Source organism: Agelaius tricolor, unplaced genomic scaffold, assembly GCF_023055355.1.
Source record: "Agelaius tricolor isolate 1412-34295 unplaced genomic scaffold, bAgeTri1.0.p SCAF_4, whole genome shotgun sequence".
Classification (NCBI taxonomy): Eukaryota; Metazoa; Chordata; class Aves; order Passeriformes; family Icteridae; genus Agelaius; species Agelaius tricolor.
The window spans coordinates 14,108,941-14,129,533 of NW_027269264.1; the positions used below are offsets into that span (position 1 = coordinate 14,108,941).

Consider the following 20,593-nt stretch of genomic DNA (forward strand, 5'->3'; position numbering starts at 1 on the left):
TAAGTGCCAAGGTGTTATTTTTTTTAGTAACAATAGCAACGTTGTATCATTTTTAACACAGAGATATGGTAATTATAGTTAGCAGTCTTTTTAAATTAGGAAGTATTTTTTCCTCCAAAATTTTCTAATGTTTGTATACAAGATAGTTTTTAAACCTAAGAGTTGTACAGCATGGAATAAAGTGACTGTACAAAATCATATGCAATCCATTTTTAAAGAGGAAAAGCCTTCATATTTGGCATCTGAAGTTGTTTCCTGACCATTTACCATGAGAAAGTTAATAAATACCCAGGGTAATTATTATGTATTCTGAAAAGCTATTTACAACAGGGTTTCTGCAGTATCGTCCTAGAACTAAATTCCTGTTGCTTTTTTTTCCCTAAGGCATTCTTTGAGGTACCATCAGCATGCTTCTCTTAGTGGAATCATCACTAGTATAGGAAGAGGCTTAGTAGTTGTGTATAGGGAAATGTCCTTTGTGGCAATCTCAGCTTTTATGACAGCTCCTTGTTGACCTGTCTTGTACTCCAATGTGGAACACACAGGGTAGATACGAATTTATCCCCTTCCTCTTGTGTCATTTGCTGCTAGTGATTCTGTGATTAATTGCTTTGTACTCTCTTCCCAAGACTGATCCTTCAGATTTCTCTTACACACTGTCATTTCTCAACAGTTAATTTCAGCTTGTTTCTTATGAATGTGTATGCAGGAGGTTCAAACTACTAAAATCAATGTCAGCAATTTCAGCTAGCAATTTCTTAGGCATGTTTTAATTATAAGTCCATTGATCAAACTATCAGAAACTCTGCAGGCTTTTTCCTCAATAGTTGTGGTTTCATGTCCAGTTATTTCCAAGATTTCCAAGCCCAGCACTTAAATATAATTTGAACTGAAAGTTATCAGTTACTTTAGGTTCATAGGCCATTGATTCCCATTTTTTTATTAAATTTTCAAGCTCTGATGGACACTTGACCTTCACATCACTTCCATCTGCCCTTCAAATCAGGCTGGAATGCTCATAAATAACTGTGTTGGTATTGTGCTTTGGCTTTCTTTCCTGCTTTTTATTTTTAAATTGGGGGTTTTTTTAATTCTTTTATGTTGAACCATGGTAAAGTTGTTTCTGTGGCTTATCCATGGCTCAGTGGACCATTTCATCTTGCACAAAGGATCTGAATTGCAGACCATTGTCATATAGTTTTCTGATTTACCCCCTGGCAAACAGCTTTTTTTTTGAGCCGGATGTTGTTCTTAAGTACATTCTTTTGAATGGATATGCACCTGTGAGAAGTAAATTACAGCTATAATTCCCTCATCGTGTGAGTTTAGTGATTCACTGTATTACCTGCTCTGTCTGTTGTCTGTTGTCGATATGTGTCAGTAAAGTAACCCACCACAGGTCACAAACTAGGTAGTCGTATCTTGTCAGCTATATTTTGGAAATAGTTACTGAAATTGATTATGTTCTTTTCCTTATGTTCTGGCAAAGCATGATAGTGTTTGATATCTTCATCAAAGTAGCTTGGAATTTTACCTCTGTGGTGTGTTATAAGTACTATAATTACTGAGCTGCTTGTACCAGTGAAGCCCTAAAGCTTTTTCTAGTCACTTAAATATTCTGGCATTTGGCAATCAACTGTTAGTAAAATGAAATGCTGTCAGCCAACACAACTCCATACCTATACAGAGGCAAGGTCTATCTTGGACCATTTAGTAATACTGCACATGTCTGATTTTGGAGCAAACTACATTTTGGATCATTACATAGTAGCAAATTTCTTTCCTTTTTTGACTCTTGGCAACCTTCTGGACAAAAGCTTGGTGTTATCTGTAGAGTCTCATTTTATTGCCAAAAGGGTAGTTGTCCCAAATTGAAAGAGTATTTGCCTGATGCTACTGAATAGCTCATCTGTCTGGATCCCAAGGTGATCCAGTCCTGTTCTTCAGTTCTCTTTGGACCAAATCTTAAGCAACAAGTTTTCTTTTATAGCCAAGGTGCTGGTGAATGACAAGAACAGCAGACACACAGGAGGAATGTGATATGAAAATGTTGCTCACACTTTCAGTGGTGAAAGACAAAGTGAAGTAAAAGCAGTTTGTTATGTTGACTCTGTACTTACCTGCTCGTTATTTCACTCCTGGCTGAATATTTGATTCATGGTGAGGGAAAAATCTATGGTCTCTCAACTGTCTTTCATTTCTCTTGGAATCAACCCCAATGAAGGAAAACATCTGAGTGGCCCTATGGATACTGTTTACTACCCAGTACCAGAACTTTGTGTTACTAATACCTTGTTTTTGTAAGCTTATACCCCTGCTATTTTTAGTCCAATAAGATCAGCAACCCTTCTCCCAAAAAAACCCCAAACCACTGTTCCTGTGGAATATATAATGCTTACATTTATTCCGTTATGGAATAGACTGAGATACCTTGATTTGAAAGTAATTTCTAGAGTTACATTGAATGATTTTTAAAATTTTGAAGGTTGTTAGAGATGGATTTGGACTGCCAAGACTGATACTCATTTTCTTTCCAATTATTCAGAGATTAAGAACAGAAAGAGATTCTTTGAAAGAAACTATTGAAGAACTTAGATGTGTACAAGCTCAGGAGGGTCAACTCACCACTACAGGTAAAGGACAAATAAGGAGATTAAATGCCTCTTTTCTAAAGTGTACATGAGTTTTCTGTAGAGTATTGAATGTGCTTTTGTTTAGCACAGAATAAATTTAAGCTCTTCTAAAATCAACAGTGAAAAACTTCAACTATTCATAGCTTCATAAGCAAGCAAAAACTTTGAATGTTATTTGCATCAATCAGAATTTTAGTCTCCTCTCCAGTGGAATATTTTTATAATGTATATCTGATTTCTATGTAGTTACATAGTTTTCTTTAGAGACAAATTTTCTTGTGATGTTTCATGTGTTATAGTTAATTTGTATGTGTAATCTTGCGTACCTTTATAGTTCTTAGATAATAAGCAGGAAATAAACTGTAACATTATTTCTTCAGAATGGATGAAATCAGACATAATGGTTCACCAAATGAAATGGTGTTTGTCTGTCAGTCTTCCTGTAGCCTGACGTTGTGTCATTTTACATTGTCTAGCAGTAGTGTGAAGCTTCTAGAACAATGTCTACTTGTCATGTGAAAAAGTCAGTGGTATGCTTTTCCTTACTCAGGATTGATGCCTCTGGGAAGACAAGAGCCTTCAGACAGTTTAGCAGCAGAAATCATTACTCCTGAGATAAAGTAAGCTAATGCATGCTTTGTTTTACTAACCTCTGCAATGGTCATGGGCAAGTTGAACATTAGTCAGCAATGGCCTGGCAGCCAGGAGGCCCAACTTTGTCCTTGGGAGCATCAGGCACAGCATCACCAGCCAGGCAAGGGAGGGGATTGTCCTGCTCTGCTCTGCACTGGAGCAGAATCCTGTGTGCAGTTTTGGGTGCCACAATATGAAAAAGACATAAAGCTCTTAGCATCCTAAGGAGGGCCAAAAGCATGGTGAAGGGCCTTGAGGGGAAGCTCTGTGATGAGCAGCTGAGATTACTTGATCTGTTCAGTCTGGAAAGGAGGAGACTTAGCAGAGATTTTATCCTCCCTCTTGAGACGAAGAGGAAGGGCGAACACTCATCTCTTCTCTGTTGTGACCAGGGACAGGACCCAAGAGGGAATGGTCTGAATTTGTGTTGAGGAAAGGTTTATGTTGGATATTTGAAAAAGGTACTTGTTGTTGCCCTGTTCTGATTACCTGTAGCTTGATGATGGTACCGAAAGATTTGAGTATTTTTGAGTAAGAATTAAGGGGAAGGCCACAAAGCAGATATTCTGGTGGGTGTGTTATAGACCACTTGTCTAGGATACTATGCTATAAGCAGCTGGGAGAGGTCTTGAGATTGCTGGCCCTTCCTTTTATGGAGGACTTCAGCTTACCAGATGGCCACTGCAAATGCAGCACAGCAGAGGGGGATCAGTCTAGAAGGTTCTGTGTGGAAGATGATACAGCTGCTGAGCAAGCCAACTAGGGAAGATGTGGACTCACTGTGAACAGGAAAGGACTGTAGATGATATGATAATCAGAGGCCTTCTTGGGCACAGCACCACTGAATGATAGAGTTTTTGATTCACAGAGAATTAAGGAGAGAGGCCAGCAGAACCTCCACTTTGGAATTCTGTAGGGCAGACTGTGACCCGTTTACCAAGCAGGGTCTGGTTTACAGAGTTGCTTGGAAGTCAGTCCTGAAGGGCAAAGGAATCTGGGAGGCAGGAAGGAACTGGTTAAGGTGCAGGAGCAGCAGGCTGTCTCCATGTGCCAAATGGTGACCCGGGAAGACTGGCCTGGCTGCACAGAGAGCTTTGGCTAGAACTCGGAATAAAAAAGATTGTATTGTGTTTGGAAGAAGGAGCAAAGCCACTCAGGAGGTATACCGAGATGTTGTGCTGTTATGCAGGGAGAAAATTAGATGAGCCAGAGCCCAACTAGATCTTATTCTAGCTACTGCTGATAACACAATTAAAAAATGTTTCTATAAATACATTCACTTAATTAAATGAGGGTTAAGGAGAATCTCAATCCCTTACTGATTGCAAGAAGAACCATACCAGTAAAGGATAAGGAGAAAGTTGATCTACTTAAAGCCTTCATTGCCACAGTCTTTGATATTAACACCACTGATCTGGAAGAGAAATGCAAGAAACTGAATAAAGCTTCCGCAATACAGGAGGAAACCGCTATGCTATGCCTACTTACAGCTATGCTACCTGCTGTGCCACTAAGGCACCTGCAAGTCCGTGGGCCTGGGTGGCATCCAGGGAAGGGTACTGAGGGAGTGGCTGCCTATGGGTGTTGCAAAATTCACTCTGAAACAGTTTTTGATTGTGAAAGAGAGCATCTCGACTTGCTACTGTAGCAAGTAGGGGCAAGAAAGAACTAAGTGTCCACCAGAATGGGCAGAGAATGGTTCTGCCTGAGTGCTTCAACTTTTAAAGAGCCCGGGGCAACCCCCCAGCCCTGCCCCACCATTCTGTTTTCCAGCTGCAGGAGAGTAACAATTTTGGTCACAGATAGATATGGAATACAATAACATTTTGGGTTACTCAGGACAGTGTTGATCTGCTGGAGGGTCGAAAGGCACTGCAGAGGAATCTGAACAGGTTGTATCAGTGGACAGAGGACAGTTGTATGAAGTTTAGCATGGCCAAGGTCCTGCCCTTGGATCACAATAGTGTGTACAGTGCTGCAGGCTTGGAGAAGAGTGGCTGAAAAGATGCACAGTGGGAAGTAATTGTAGAGTCATAGAACAGCTTGGGTTAGGCGGGACCTTAAAGATCATCTTGTTCCACCTACTGTGCCATGGGCAAGGACACCTTCCAGTAGACCAGGTTGCTCAGATTTCCATCCAACCTATCCTGGAATACTGCCAGGTATGGGGTATCCAGAACTCCCTTTGCCATTGCCTCCAAACCCTCAAAGTAAAGAATTTCTATTTCATATCTAATCTAAACCACCCTTTTCCAGTTTAACACTACTCTCCTTTGTCTTGTCTTTCCACGCTCTTGTAAAAAATCTCTCTCCAGCTCTGTTGTTGGCTCCTTTCAGGCACTGTAAAGCTGCTCTAAGGTATCCCTGTAGTCTGATCTACAACTGCAACCTGAGCTCTCTCAGCCTGTTTTAATAGAGGTGCTCCATCTCTCTGATCACCTTAGCAGCTTCCTCTGGACTCACTTGAATTAGCTGACATACTTCCTGTGCTGGGACCCCAGAGCTGGATGCAGGGTTCCAGGTGGGCTCTCACCAGAGCAGAGCAGAGGGGCAGAATCCCCTCCCTCCCCTGCTGCCCACGCTGCTCTGGATGCAGCCCAGGACACGTTTGGCTCTCTGGGCTGGGAGTGCCCATGGCTGGGTCATGTCCAGCCTCTCACCCACCAGCACCCCCAAGTCCTTCTCACAGGGCTGCTCTCCATCTGCTCATCCCCAGCCTGTGCTGATACCAGGGATTGCCATAGGCTAAGTGCAGGACATTACACTTGGCCTTGTTGAACCTCATGAGGTTTTCATGCCCGACTTCTTCAATTTGTCCAGGTCCCTGTGGATGGCACCTGTTGTTCTGGTGTGGATTTAGTGGTGTTGGGTGACAGCAGCTGAACATGAACCATTGAGTGCCCAGGTGGTCAAGAAGGCCAGTGGCATCCTGGCCTGTATCAGCAATAGAGTGGCCAGCAGGACCAGGGCAGGGATTGTCCCCCTGTAATTGGCATTGGTGAGGGCACCCCTCAAATCCCATGTCCAGTTTTGCACCCTCTCACTGCAAGAAGGACATTGAGGGGCTGGAGCATGTCCAGAGAAGGACAATAGAGCTAGAGAAGGGTCTAGAGCTTTAAGTCCTATGAGGAGCAGGAGGTTGTTTATCCTGGAGAAAGGAGGCTCAGGGATGAGCTTATAATTCTCTACAACTACCTGAAAGGAGGTTGTAATGAGGTGGGGGTTGGTCTTTTTTCCTGATGCTGTGCCAGGGAAGTTTAGATTGGATATTAGGACTCATTTCTTCACCAGGTGAGGTTATCAAGCATTGAACCCAGGGAAGTGATTGAGTCATCATCCCTGGTATTTAAAAGGTCTGTAGACATGGTGCTTAAGGGACATGATTCTGTGGTGGACTTGGCAGTGCTGGGTTTATGTTGGATCTTGATGACCTTAGAGTCTTTTCAACCCAAATGTTTCTGTGATTCTGTGTAAAAAGACTAAGGGTTGAAATTACTTGCTCAGGATAATGCAGTAGTTTAGTCGCAGCTGAGATTAGTCTTTCTTCACACTTGGTATTAAGTTTTGCATTCTCTGTTCTCCCTATATATTTGTTGAGCTGTACTCTGAGATCTGATGGGAGCACTGAGGTAATTTCCTTGTGTTCTGTGTTCTGCAATTACAATTTAAGTTGGGTTTGTATTTGGGTGTTTGAAGATATGATTGTTGTTGCAGCATCTGCTTTAAATTGACATTTATGTTGTTACTTTACTTCCTATGGTAAACTGTTTTCTTTGTTGTAGATATTGATACTCCTTTTTTTTTAAAAAATTGTGTTGTATGTGTTTAGGGAGAAACTCATCCGCCTTCAGCATGAGAACAAGATGTTAAAATTGAACCAAGAAGGTTCTGACAATGAGAAGATTGCCTTGTTGCAGAGCCTTCTTGATGATGCAAACTTACGGAAGAATGAACTGGAGACAGAAAACAGGTAAGAAATTTTGTCCTCTGCTTCAGTTGACCTTCCTACAGGCATCTGCAGAAGAAAGACATGGATTTGATGGAATCAGTCCTGTGAGAGGCCCCAAGGATGTTATCATAGGACTGTAGAGTCTTTTGTTTGAGTAAAATCTGAGGGATAGAGACTCTGTAGCCTGGAAAAGAGAAAGCTTAGGTTACATCTTATCAATGTATCTTATCAAAGTGTATGATGGGAAGGTCTAAAGAAGGTGGAGATAGACTCTTGTCAGTAATACTCAGTAACATGGCAAGAGGGTGTGAGCAGAGTTTAAAATACATTATATGTCATCTGAATGTGAGAATATACCTTTTTTGTTTGCTGTGAGGGCTGCTGAACACTGAAGTATGTTGCCCAGAGAGGTTGTCTCCATCCTTGCAGATATTTAAAACTCAACAGGACATGTTCCTTTGGCAGCCTTCTCTAGCTGACCCTGCTGATTGGACCAATCAGCATAGAGACATCTGTGAGACCAGAGTGCATCAGAGGATGCCACAGTATTTGGCTGATAGTGATGTGAAGCTGCTTTGTATCTAAGCTTTGAATCTGAATCTGTTACTTATCTAATCTTCCCCAATCTTCCCCTTCAACTGGGGGAGGTGCCTGAAGCCTGAGAAAAGGTAAATACTGCACTCACCTTCTAGAAGGACAAGAAAAAGAGCATGAGGAGCTATTGAGATTGGTCAGCCACAGCTCGCTTTCTGGAAATTTTGCAAAGCAAGTCCATCTGGAATTTATTTTCCGCTGCATGAGGGACAGGAAACTAATTAGCAAATGTCAACGTGAATTTATTCAGAGCAAATCATGCCTAACTAATCCAGTTGCCTTGACAGTGAAATGACTGCATATGTGAAGAGGGGTGAGAGGACAATACTTAGCTTTAGCAAAGCCTTTGATAAAATGTCCCATGTTATCCTTATGTTCAGAATGCCTGGATATAAACTAAATAAGTGGACAGTTAAATGGTGAGCAAAAAAAAATTGATTGGACAATGAACAGACAGCTGAGCCTAAAGTAGTATTGTCAGTTAAATGAAACCCAGCTGGAAACCAGTTCCTCAGTCATCAGTACCAGCACTGTTCGTTACTTTTATTGATAACTTCACTGATGAAAGGGGTACTCTTACAAGTTTGAGAATGATACCACTTTGGGATGTCGTTTTGAAAGGGAAAACTGTTACTCAGAGGAGCTCAACAGTCCAGAGAAATGAACTGTCCCTGGCAGTGGAGCAGCTCTGCTGCAAAAGCCCTGGGGTCCTAGTGAGTGGCAAAGGAGGATGTGTTATCTGGGGACCTTGCAGTTGACTGTGATCTGGACAGTCCTCACTGATGTGCAGGCCGTCAATCTGTGAAAATGATTGTTCACCTCATCAGTACTTATAATGATGATCAGTACTTATCACATCTGGACAGAGCATGTAGTTTTGGATTCCACAGTACCAGAGAGATGTGGATGTATAGAAGTGCAGCAGAATACTGGTAAGGTGAGAGACACTGTAATGTGTGATAGGTGGGATAAAACTGAGAACTGGGTTTGTCCAGGCCAAAGGAAAGGTGACATAGATGAGAGTACTGTGAACTGCATCTGCCTGATAGGAAGGTAGAAAGAAGACAGATTTGGTCTATTCTCAAGAGATTATTAGTGGGAGGACAAGAGGCAACAGACAAAATACAGAGTATGGGTCCAAGCTCTAGTAGAGAAGCCCAGAGAGACTGTTTGACCTCTGTCCTTACAAGTGCCCAAACCTGGTACTGGATATGATTCCCAGCAATCTGCTGTAAATGCACCTGCTTTAAGGAGGAGGTTGGATCTAGGCAACCTGTGGACATATCTTGCAACCTACAGGTTTATAGGGTTCTGTGACCGTGTAGAAGCATAAGCTAGTAACTCTCTCACAGTATAAAACTGACTGTTAAAAGGTCTTCTTTCATGTATATAGAACTGATTTCTGCACGCATTTATGTTGTCCTTGAGGAATATGAGAATGTTCTGGATGAACATCTGAATGTTTTAATCTCTGGAACTGCTGTAAGCTCTTAACTACTTCTGTAATTTTCTTGTGAGTAATTTATAGTATTGCACTTTTTTGTGTAGATGATCTGGAAACACTGGACACTAAAAATTGATAAAAATCTGAGACTGCCTCTTGCAGTTTGGTTTTTTTTCTGAAAAAGAAATTATGTCTCTTTCCTAGATTGGTAAATCAGAGGCTTCTGGAAGTACAGTCCCAGGTTGAAGAACTACAAAAATCTTTGCAGGATCAAGGTTCAAAAGCTGAAGATGTAAGTAGAAATGTACATCAAACTTACATTCAATTAGTTACCATATTTGAAACTTTCACCTTTTTGTAAAAAAAAAAAAAAAGTAAAAGAATTATACAAACTGAGATTTCTAGTAGTTTTGCGTATTTACTTGCATGGTCTTACCAATAAATTGTGCTTCTCTAACTAGGATGTAAGACAATTGTCTAGAATAAAAAAACATCCTATGTAGAGAAGGTGTCATACATGTTTAATTTGAATAATTGTGTCTGTTGCAATAGAAAACTCAGCATTTAAATTATTTAATTAGAATAGAGAGCTTTGCAGGGAATTGAGAAAATGTTGATTCTCCATGAATAAAGCATCTGAAGTTGTTTTGGGTTTAGTTTTCTTAATGAAAGACCTTTCCAGCCACTGAAAGGTTTGTAATTCTTCATGTAAATGTAATCTCAGAATGAAAAAAGCCAGGCAGTTCAAAACTATAAAAGAAGTAAAATAATTAGGCCCTCAACACAATGCAGTTTTTCCTGTTTCTGTATACAGGATTAACTTTATTTTAAATGTAAGAGTACACATTGTAGCTGAGTTAGCGTGAAAAACAACTTTCAGTCTTCCACTAAAAAGTTGTTTATCTCCTGTATTTCAAAAAAGAAGCTCTAGAACTTTATTGAAGGCAGTGATTTGTTGGACTGTACATGCATAGTGTATGCTCACAATCTCAGTGTATCATGTTGCTAACTGGCAACAAACTGTAATGTGCTGATTTCTGTTTTTGTGGGTTTGTTTTAACTAATTTATATAAAATAGTGAAAGTTTTTTTATTAGATGCTTATGTAAATTTAAATTTAAGAGTATATTAAATTTAGTTTACCCTTTAAATTTTCAGAATAAACTATATGAATGTTAAAAATCAAACCTAGTTGATTTTCATCAAGATTATTTTCCTGAGTAACTTACAATGTGTTTTAGAATGCAAATTAAAATAGGTCTATTCTGAGATGTTCTTTGTTGTCTTGATCATTGGCCAAAATCTTTTCAGGGTGAACAAGAATATGAAAGAATTATTCTCAGATACTGAGTTTTGTAAATGATCTCTGTCAAATTGTATTCAGCTTTATTTACTGCAATTTCAGTTGTGTCCCTTTTGAGGCTCTGGTTGGGTCAGTAATTTAGGGTGTGTCTGCACTCATGTCTTCTGACCATAGCAGTGGTAGTTTATAGGCACTGATCCCATGGCCTGTTTTGCTGAGTTAAATCTGTAGAATTTATTTTACTCTTAAGGAAGTAAAAAAGTGAGTGTAGACTCAGGGAAATATTGAAGATGCAAGAACCATTGTGGTCTCCTCATGCAATCTCCCATGTAAAGCAGAGCAAACCTCAGAAGTTAAACCCAGCTGCTCAAGTGGGTCGCATTTGGGCTGAGACTACCTGAGTAATCTGTAGGATAGCCATACAAAAAGAATGATTCTTCAGAAAAATAAGAAAAAGCAATAGGAGAGACATAGCATACAATTTACCAGTACATAATTTTCAGCTCATTTCCTCTGTTTTTTGCTATTTTTATGCAAAATTGCACTGAGGTTCATATTTTTATGTACTTAGACTGGGAATGTGCTCAATCCAGAAAATTCATTTTAATTCAGTCCTGAAATGTATGGTGAGAGCTCAGTTTTGTTGGGTTTTTTTGTTTGGTTGGTTGGTTGATTTGGTTTGGTTTTTTTAAGTTTTGTTTTATTTTAAAGCTGAAGTTATTTTTAGGCATGCCCAAGAAGGGGTAGAAGCAGTGTCGTAACCTAGGCAAGTGTCCTTGTAGTGTTACATGCTCTGTGCCAAGGTCCACAAGGGCAAACAGCTTTGACTTTGTACTGAAGTGCAGTGGAAGGCAGCTGTGTAACGTTGAGCCTGCACAGTAATGGGCTCTGGCACATTCTGTTGGGATGCATGATTGGTTCATTTGGAGTGTTATGTTACCCTGCCAGCCAGGCAAAGGCCTCCTTACGCCCATCTTTCAGACTATAGAATCAACTCAGATGATTCTGGTGTGCTCAGAACAGGTTTGATTTATTGTCCCCCAGAATGCAGTAGTCATATGGGGCTACTCAACAGTTATCTGAACAGCTTTGACTACATAATTTGCATGTCTTATCACTGTCTTTTATCATCCTCGTTCTCCTGTTCTCTGCCCTAATTGCTTCCTATATACACACCCTGCCTTTAGTTACTTCTGAACCATTTGTTAAATCCATCCCACACCTAATGTTTTTTATAATGTAACATATGCAGTCTTGGCCTTACATGCTGTTACTGATAACCACCTCCCTAAAAGGTCCCCAGAATTCTGTTACCTCTTCAGTTAGCCATGAAATTCATTCACTTTTTCATTTGGTGAGACATTGTAACAAGTTACCCAGGGAAGCTGTGTATGCCCCATCCATGGAATATTCAAGGTGAGGTTGGACAGGGCATTGAGCAACCTGATCTAGTTGAAGGAGTCCCTGCTTGTTGAAGGAGTTGGACTGTGTGGCCCTTAAAAGTCCATTCCAACCCAAACCATTCTGTCATTACTCTCAGCATTCTTGAAAATCTGACCATCCATCATGGTGTTGTTTTGTGACTTTCATCACCTCATAGTGTTACTGATCTCATCCAGTAGTCTTCTGACATGATGACCCATGCCCTGCTAAGTTGGCTTAACCTCAGGCCAGAACCTAACCATCTGCCCCTAACTTTAACATCTAAAATTAAACCAAATTTTGCCCTGAAAAATAGGACAGACTTGTTCCTTTGGTTTGTTTAAGCATTAAGGGAGCTTCAAGCAAAAAGACTTTTCTTTCTGTAGTGTTTAGGAGACTTGTCTTCCTAGGAGAGAACAACAATTATAGCAATTACCCTTTAGATTTTTATCAGTCTTTAAAGCTTACTTTTGATACTGCAAAAATCCCAGAAGTAGTCTTTGCCCATTTTTAGAGTGATCTATCTGACTTTATCTGCCAAGTATATACAGGATCTTTGGGTACCTAGAATGGCACATTGAGTGTTTTAGTCTCTTTCTTAATCATGTGTCTTGGGTCAGTTAATGTGGGTAAACTCATTTCTACTTCTTTTAATTGTTTAGGCTGTTTATCACAATTAGTTTCTTGAGTATGAAAACATGATCTGTCTAGCTGGGAGAAAGGTTACCCCCTCAACAGTGCAGATACTAGGTAAATAATACACCAGTGGAATCAGTGTTGGGTACTAGTTGTGTTTGTTTCAAGATAAACCCAAGTGCAATAAAAGGATGCAAAAAAAAAGCTGAGTTCAATTTTGATTTTGTTATCTTAGGGAAATGAGCACTGCTTCCAGGTTTTTCCCCTTCCCAGTCAGCCGGTAGTCCCCTAAATGATCAGGTACAAGTGATGGGGACAGTTCAAATGATTTGTGACTGATAAAGAAGCATACCAATATTTTTGATTACGTAAAGGGTAGTGTTGCTGCAGCTGTTCAGAGGACTGCAAAAAAGAAAGAAGGCAATGGTCGAAACCTGCAGATCCTTAGCTGCTGCAAATTTCTACTGAGATCAGTAGAGCTGTGTTGACTTGTTTTTATGGCTCCCCACCTTTCTTGTCATGCAATAAGAAAATCTCTTTTGTAATAATGTAAAAACGTGCCCCAGGAATGTGATCAAAGACAATATTTTGAAGTATAACCAAAGTAAAAAGTTTTTTGAGTGCACATATTAATTTTTTCTGTTAGCAAGGTGACTAAATATTTGTAGAAAGAAGATTGGAGAAAAAAAATGAAATAATTTTGTTGATTATTTTATCTTGTATTTTGATGGTGTTGTGGACCATCAGTCATGTCCTAACCCTCCTATGTGATTAATAGTGTATAAATACAAATTAAAAAGGCAGTTGCAGATTTAAATATTCTACATTTGCTTTGTATTCAATCAGTGTGGCAATAACACAATTCAGCATCACACCACAAAAACACCCGCCATCTCTTAATTCTAGTTGTAGCCCAACAGACTGTCTATTTTCCTTGGTTTTCTTAGTTATATGATTTTTGTTTTAAAATTACTTTCCTAAATAGAAGTTGCTTTCCTTTGGAATTCTGATTTAAACACAATGATTTGTAAATGTGCTTCTTTATTCTTTTTATATTTTTGGGTTTAGTGACATGTTTTAGAAAATGTTACAAGATGAAAATTACTCATGAGAACAGAGGAAGAAATTGCACATGCGTGAAAAATGCATAGCTTTAACTTTTTCTGTTCATGACTTTCTAAATAGTTTCTTCTGTTGGCTGCTGTTTTGCTTTATACTAATGTCATCTCTGTTTCTTGGCATGGGCTTCTGCTCAAGGCTATTGTGAGTATGGCTTTCTATTTACTTAACACTACTTTCAGTTCATAGACATTTAATGAGTTTGGTTTTTTTTTTTTCCTTTTGAAAAATACTTACTATGTATGAAGTGAGTTTAAAATTTAAAAGTTATTTCCAAAGTTTTTATTCAAGGAGCTTATCTAAATGTGATTTAACCGGGAAGTGGAACACTGTAAGTTGTATGGTGATTTTTATGTGTCTGTAATCAATAAAGATAAGAAACACAAAAAAGGTGACATTTTTGCTACACTGCAGTTAGAAATACTCTACTCCTTCTAGTTTCTGTGGGGATGGGAATTTACTTCAACTAATTTGCTACATGACTTCATGCAAGTTGCAATGCAATATTGGTAGAACAGCTTTCCTTGCAAATTCTGCTGCACTTTGCAATACAAAGTACTGAACAAATTATAACAACTGCCTTAGAATTCTATCATTTATGGATCTTACTTTTATTGATCTAGTTCCTGGGAAAATACTTGTAAAGTTCTGAAGGGTTCTAATTTTACTAAAGTCACACAGCTGTGAAGAGAAAGGTACCACAGATGCTTTACAGTTGTGATTCAGTAAAACTGAAGTAAAAAAGTTGGATTTTGGTTGGAATGTCAAAATTGCATGTTTTAAAGTAATTTTAAAAATACATTAAAGCTTCACAGTATATTAAAATAAAACATTTAACTTTCTATTTTAGTCAGTTCTTCTGAAAAAGAAACTTGAAGAACATCTGTAAGTATTTTTGTTTCCCTATTTTGTTTACAGTTTGAAATTATATGTTTTTCTATATAGTGAGGAAGGCAGACAGTCATTTCTGATGGATCTGGAAAATATGCAACCAAGAGAGATTAGGTAACACGGGAATATTTGGGAATCTGCTGTTCAGATTCTAATTTTTCCCATAGAAAACCATTGCAAAATTAAGAGCAATGAGGGAACCATCATTTTGTGTTGGGTAGAAAACTTTGCTTAACATTGTGCAAATCTTTGCTCAAGAGAACAAAGTAATTTTTTTCTGAAGGAAGCATGTTAATGTGAACAAAATTAGTTTGTTTACTATTTATTATACATTATGGCATAGAAGTAATACTTTAGGAAGTGCTGCCATTTTATTGTGCTATTTTTGCACATCTTTTACTTCCCTAAAAGAATATTTGCTTTTTGACTGTCTTGCAAAAAGAAGTTTCTGTTGCTTTTGGGTTTAGCCATTCTTGCCTCAATGTAATATCAGTTATGACTATTCATTTTAGGCCCTCATTGTACAATTAACTCTAAGTTCTATATTAAGTACACTTATTGACAAAGAAGTTGTTTGCTGTTGCAGCTATCCATACAGAACAATGTTTTTCATCCTAACTAACAAGTATTTCTACAGTGATATTGTCACTTGTCCTCATGCTCTGTAGAAAAAAAAAAATCAATCATGTCCATAGAAATAATCTCTCCCTGAGGATTTTCTGTTCTGCTTAACACTCATTTCAAGCACAGTAATACTGCTGGGGAAACAATATGTGCTTCTGTGGTTTGTAACAGAGAGAAGCTCCACGAAGCTAACAATGAGCTACAGAAGAAACGAGCTATCATTGAAGATTTGGAACCAAGATGCAACAACAGTTGTGAGTTACATGTGCAGTCCATTTCTTTTCTTTGTAAATTATTTCAGGTGCAACATCTTTAATTATAATGCCTAAAGGAGGTGTCAGGTAAGCTAAATGTATGTTTTTAATAGAAGTGACATGTTAAATTTCTCTGGAAACTAGGGCAACCAAAAAGATGCTTTTAACACTTGAAATGCATGGGAATCACATTTTAGAAACACTTATAGTAAGAAATCATAGAATTGTAGAATGAGGTTAGAATGAACCTCAAAGAGGTTAGAGTGAACCTTAAAGATCATCTAGTCCCAAACCCCAGTTGCATTGGCCATAGAAATACCAGCTCACTGCCATTGAACCTCAGCTGTCCAGAATTGTCATGTCTCATAAGACTCTAGTTTAGAAGATCCTTGCTGTTGTCACTGACAACAGCACTTTTATTTCCAATGTATATTCCTCCAATGTGTTTTCAAAAATGTGTTGTAATTAGAGCAAATTTTCCATTACTGGTCAAAGAGAATGTAAGATATGTATCATATTGCTCAGAGGGTATTCAGAATCCAGCATCTAGCTGGTTTTTAGCACATTATTACTATGTTTTTTCAGAACAGTAATGAGGGAGGTAGTCTGGGTTTTTCAAAAGACTAGTTATTCTAGAATAAGGCAAAAGATTGTAACCAATGGCAGCTTTTCTGGTTTGTGGTAAAATTACTTTATTCATACTGAGATGGAGCAAAAAACAGAAAAATATCGTGTTGTTTTCTGAGATCTGAGAAGTTGTATAGAAGATGTAGAAGTAATAGTGGCTTGACATATTCTTATACCAACACAGAAAAAATCTGTGCAATTAATTGTCCTACTGGTCTCAACTGCTGCTTAAGAAAATGTGAGGAGAAAATTTAATTTAGTATATCCATGTTACAGTTTAGTAGATTTAAGCAGGAGTTGTGCCTCTTAGGAATTATTCCGCTTCCATAAAACAAAAAAAATCATATTTGCCTGTAATACATGCTAAGATATTATAGTAGCTGTAAGTCATCAGTAAACCCATTTTCTAAATGTGTTCAGTGATGTGATTGCTTTATGATTCCATTTTTCTTTATTTGTCAGAGTTTTTGAAAGCAAAATTATATCCCAAAAACTCCATTTTATGAGGTTTTATAGGAGTACATATTTTTAATGTGTTTGAGCTATACAGTAATTAAATCTGTGATACCTGCCACATCAGATTTCTTGTCAGCTTTTCTTAACTGAAATATGTTTTAGCTGTGTCTTAAGTGTCTGTTGTAAAATATAAAAGTATGCATAATAAACTGATGTTATTTTCCAATGTGTGCATCTCCTGACATAAAGCACTTAAAATTGAGGAATTGCAAGAAGCTCTACGGAAAAAGGAGGAGGAAATGAAACAAATGGAAGAACGATACAAAAAGTATTTGGAAAAGGCCAAAAGTGTAAGTTGATATGTTCCACACCTGTCTGACAGAGACTGTATTATGTGTCCACTGTGTGGGAATAAAAATGAAGGAGTTATCTGTATACACACGAATAAGTTAAAGAGAAGGAAGCTCCATTGATTGTCATTGTTTTAGTATTTAATATGGATAAATTCTGCAAAAGATTACCCCATTTTTGAGACTCTTTTATTGATGCTTTTTTGCAGTAAAGTCACCTTTTTGACTGAATTGCCTTCAGTAGTTGTTAGATTTCTCTAATGATGTTCAGCATTCTCTTTTGCCTTTATTGCTTAATATATGCTTCTGTCAAGAAGGATGACTAATATTTAAGTTTTGGGGATAGGGGTATACTACTAGCTTTGAAATGGCAATACTGTGGTCTTACTCCTAGTCCGATTTCTTCTCTTACTATACTTTGTTATTTTGAGTATCTTAAAAGTATATCACTTTATATATAGTGTATAAAAGTATATCTTAAAAGTATATGACTTTAAATGCATTCCATTACATTGGAATCTGTAAGTAGGTTCCTAATTTGCCAAAACTGTATGCTTTCTTACTTTACTTCTTTGGAGTTTCCTGAATGATTTCTTGTGAAATGTCTCAGAAAGTCTAAAAAAAATTTCTCCTCAATCCCCCCTGCCCTTGCATTTTATATTGGTTGTTGTTGTCTTAGAGTATATTCCACTGAAAGACAGCATTTCCCTTTTCAGTAAGATTTGTATATTTGTATGCAGTTTTACTAAACGGTGTTTTATAGGACAGTAGCATTAATTACTTAGGTTAACTTTTTGTAATCTTCTTATCAGCTTTCATTTTATTTGTGTTTGGGTTGGCTGGGGTTTTTTGTTTCTTTTTGTAGTTATTGATGGGTTTTGGTGCACAGGGTTTTTTTGTTGAATCAATATAGTCTTCCACTATGGAAGACTATAGTCTTCCACTATGGAAGGTATATCCAGGTCTAATGAGTATTTTCTTAGAAAAATAACATGCTTTTATAGAATAGAAACAGAATCATTTAGGTTGGAAAAGATCTCCAAGATCATCAAGTCAGCTTTTGACTGATCATAACTGTGTTAACTAGACCATGGCATTAGGTGCCACATCCAATTCCATGAACACCTCCAAGGATGTGTACACTACCTCCCTAGGCAACCCATTCCTGTGTTTAACAATTCAACCTAAACCTTCCCTGGCAAAACTTATGGCCATGTTGTCTCATTCTGTCACTGGTTGCTTGGGAGAAGAGGCCACAGCTCCCACCTGGCTACAACCTCCTTTCAAGTAGAGAGTGTAAGGGCTCCCAGAGTTATCTGTTCTCCAGGCTAAACCAGGCTAAACTGGAGGGAACCTCCAGTTCCCTCAGCCACTCCTCATAGGATTTATATGTTTACCATACGGTAAAAATATCTCATTTAAATTTAAAGCATTCTTTTATTTCAGCATCTGGACACAACTCTGAAATAGGTAGAAAGACAAAAAAAGAGAAGTCTGTTTCTGTATAGCCAGAGGTTGCTAAAGAGTTTCAAGTCATTTTCTATTAAAGACTTAATAATTCAGGCAATTTGCTGGGTTTGTTCTTGGTTTAGCTCTGTTTGCTAGCACTCTTGGATGACACATACAACTGCATGTGTCCCTTCATCTTTTTAGTAGCATAACAATTATGCATGTACCACAGAGTGCTTGGCTAACAGAGCTACCTAGAAGTTACAGTACCTGGTACCCCAGGTAGGTGAAGCATGGCAAATATCCATAAGGACAGAAGCAATCCTTCTTCAAGCAGGAGAAATTGACAGGCAGGAAAATCATAGCTATGAAAAGAGAAACCTTATAGAAGTTGTTTGTGTCACTATGGCCCCAAGGAGATGTAGCCTGGAGTTAGGAACTGCAAATGTGAGTCTGGGATACTAAACCTTTTACCTATCACTTTTTCTTGTCAGTAGTTTTGTTTCCCAGTCCCTGTAAAAGAAGGTTTAGATGATCTAATATGTCACAGTTGATGAGAGAGGTAGACATATTTTAAGTTACTTTTTAAAAATTTTTTAACCTGACTTAAAAGGTTTTAATTCCTTAACAAGATTGCTTTTCCATGATTTAATAAAAATCAAACTGGTTTTCTCTAACAGGTCATCCGCACATTAGATCCTAAACAGAACCAGGGTGCTGCTCCTGAGATTCAGGCACTGAAAAATCAGTTGCAGGAGCGGGACAGAATGCTTCATTCGCTGGAGGTAGTAATTGTTGCGGTTTTGTGGTAAAAACTCATTGTTTTTAGTTAGAGACTAATATGTCTATTATACTTTGGCTTTAAATATATGGATTTTTTTGTTTTATAGAAAGAGTATGAGAAAACAAAAAGTCAAAGAGAAATGGAGGAGAAATATATTGTTAGTGCCTGGTACAACATGGTAAGAATCTCACAAACCTTTTAATTGAAAATATAAAAAAAAGAAACTATTAATACTATTTGTTTCTGGCATGTTTATAACAGTATTTTTGTTTGATAAGCATTTTCCAACACACATACACAGAAGCAATTTTTAGTAATCCTAAGTTATCTCTATGTAAGAGTCTGTTCCTATAATAACCTTCTGGAAAACAAAAAAAAGAAGTTCATAATTTTCAGAATTTGAAAATCAGAAATGGCTCAGATCACTATTTTGTAATCCCAGCCCTTCACTTATACAAATTATAGTCCTCAAATTTACTTTAATTCACCACTTTCCAGTCTTCCAGTTGTTTCTAATGAAGGGGCACAATCAAAGCAATTCATCTTACTTGCAATTCAGTTGGAGTGCTCAGAGAAATGACCCCTTTAACTTGAGTGCAAATTTAGCCCCATATAAAGAGTGAGGACATCAGCAAGACCCTCACTTAAATTATTCAAGGAAAAGTTTGGATAGAAGATGGGGTCTGTGCAACCATACAGCTTTTGCTGGGCCTGTGTGCCAGGAGAGTTGTCACCCACATCAGATGTGTTCAAGACTTCCCTTTGGCAGACTGGTTGGTTGCATTGAAACTGCTCTTCATCTGTAACTTGACATCTGCTCTAGACATCTATAACTTTAATGTTTCATTCTGCTCAATCATAGAATTCAAATTCCTCCTCTCTGTATTCCTTTGGAAGAGTTTTCTTCTTGCTGTTCTACATCCTTCTTGTCTTCATGAATAGCAAGTCTAAACTCAGGCAGATGTTTGAATGGTTTACATATTGAAGGTACTTTCAAATGACCACTGTCCTTGACCAATTTTGTAATATTAGTTCTCCTGACCAGTAGAAGACAAGCCTGAGGTAAGACTCACAGTTCAGTGATCTGTCATGAACGCTAAGATGGTCACTGATAGCTTTGTCTGTATTATTCTTTCATTAGCCTCTGCTTTTATGCACAGCTGCACAACCCACCGCAGCTTTCTCAATTTCCTCATTGCATTTTTGCCTGATGAGAACATACTCTCTCCCAAGATGTGCTTCTGACATAGGAGTTGGTGTTCCCACAGATGATTAAAATACCTAAACTTTTTTCAGAAGAAAAGTACTTTTCTAGGTCAGCATCCTGAAAGGAGCCAGGAATTGGGGAAAGTCCATTTGAAATTGTCCAATTGCCATGAGAAGCATATATTGTGTTCTTAGGTGGTTACTCTAAACCTGGAGAATG

At 38.2% G+C, this 20,593-nt stretch overlaps 1 protein-coding gene across 5 annotated transcripts in view; it reads left to right on the forward strand.

The window, feature by feature from the left end:
• Positions 1-20,593, forward strand: part of HOOK3 (hook microtubule tethering protein 3) — an 85,934-nt gene that overhangs the window by 53,799 nt on the left and 11,542 nt on the right. For 3 of the 5 annotated variants that reach the window (XM_071424663.1, XM_071424666.1, XM_071424668.1), the window contains 10 exons: positions 2,546-2,633; positions 3,184-3,253; positions 7,096-7,236; positions 9,458-9,545; positions 13,799-13,876; positions 14,583-14,617; positions 15,419-15,501; positions 16,834-16,934; positions 19,064-19,168; positions 19,274-19,345. In XM_071424663.1, the coding sequence (XP_071280764.1) occupies positions 2,546-2,633; positions 3,184-3,253; positions 7,096-7,236; positions 9,458-9,545; positions 13,799-13,876; positions 14,583-14,617; positions 15,419-15,501; positions 16,834-16,934; positions 19,064-19,168; positions 19,274-19,345 (861 nt within the window). The remainder of the gene's footprint in view (positions 1-2,545; positions 2,634-3,183; positions 3,254-7,095; positions 7,237-9,457; positions 9,546-13,798; positions 13,877-14,582; positions 14,618-15,418; positions 15,502-16,833; positions 16,935-19,063; positions 19,169-19,273; positions 19,346-20,593) is intronic. The other 2 variants (XM_071424665.1, XM_071424664.1) reach the window with 1 other exon arrangement.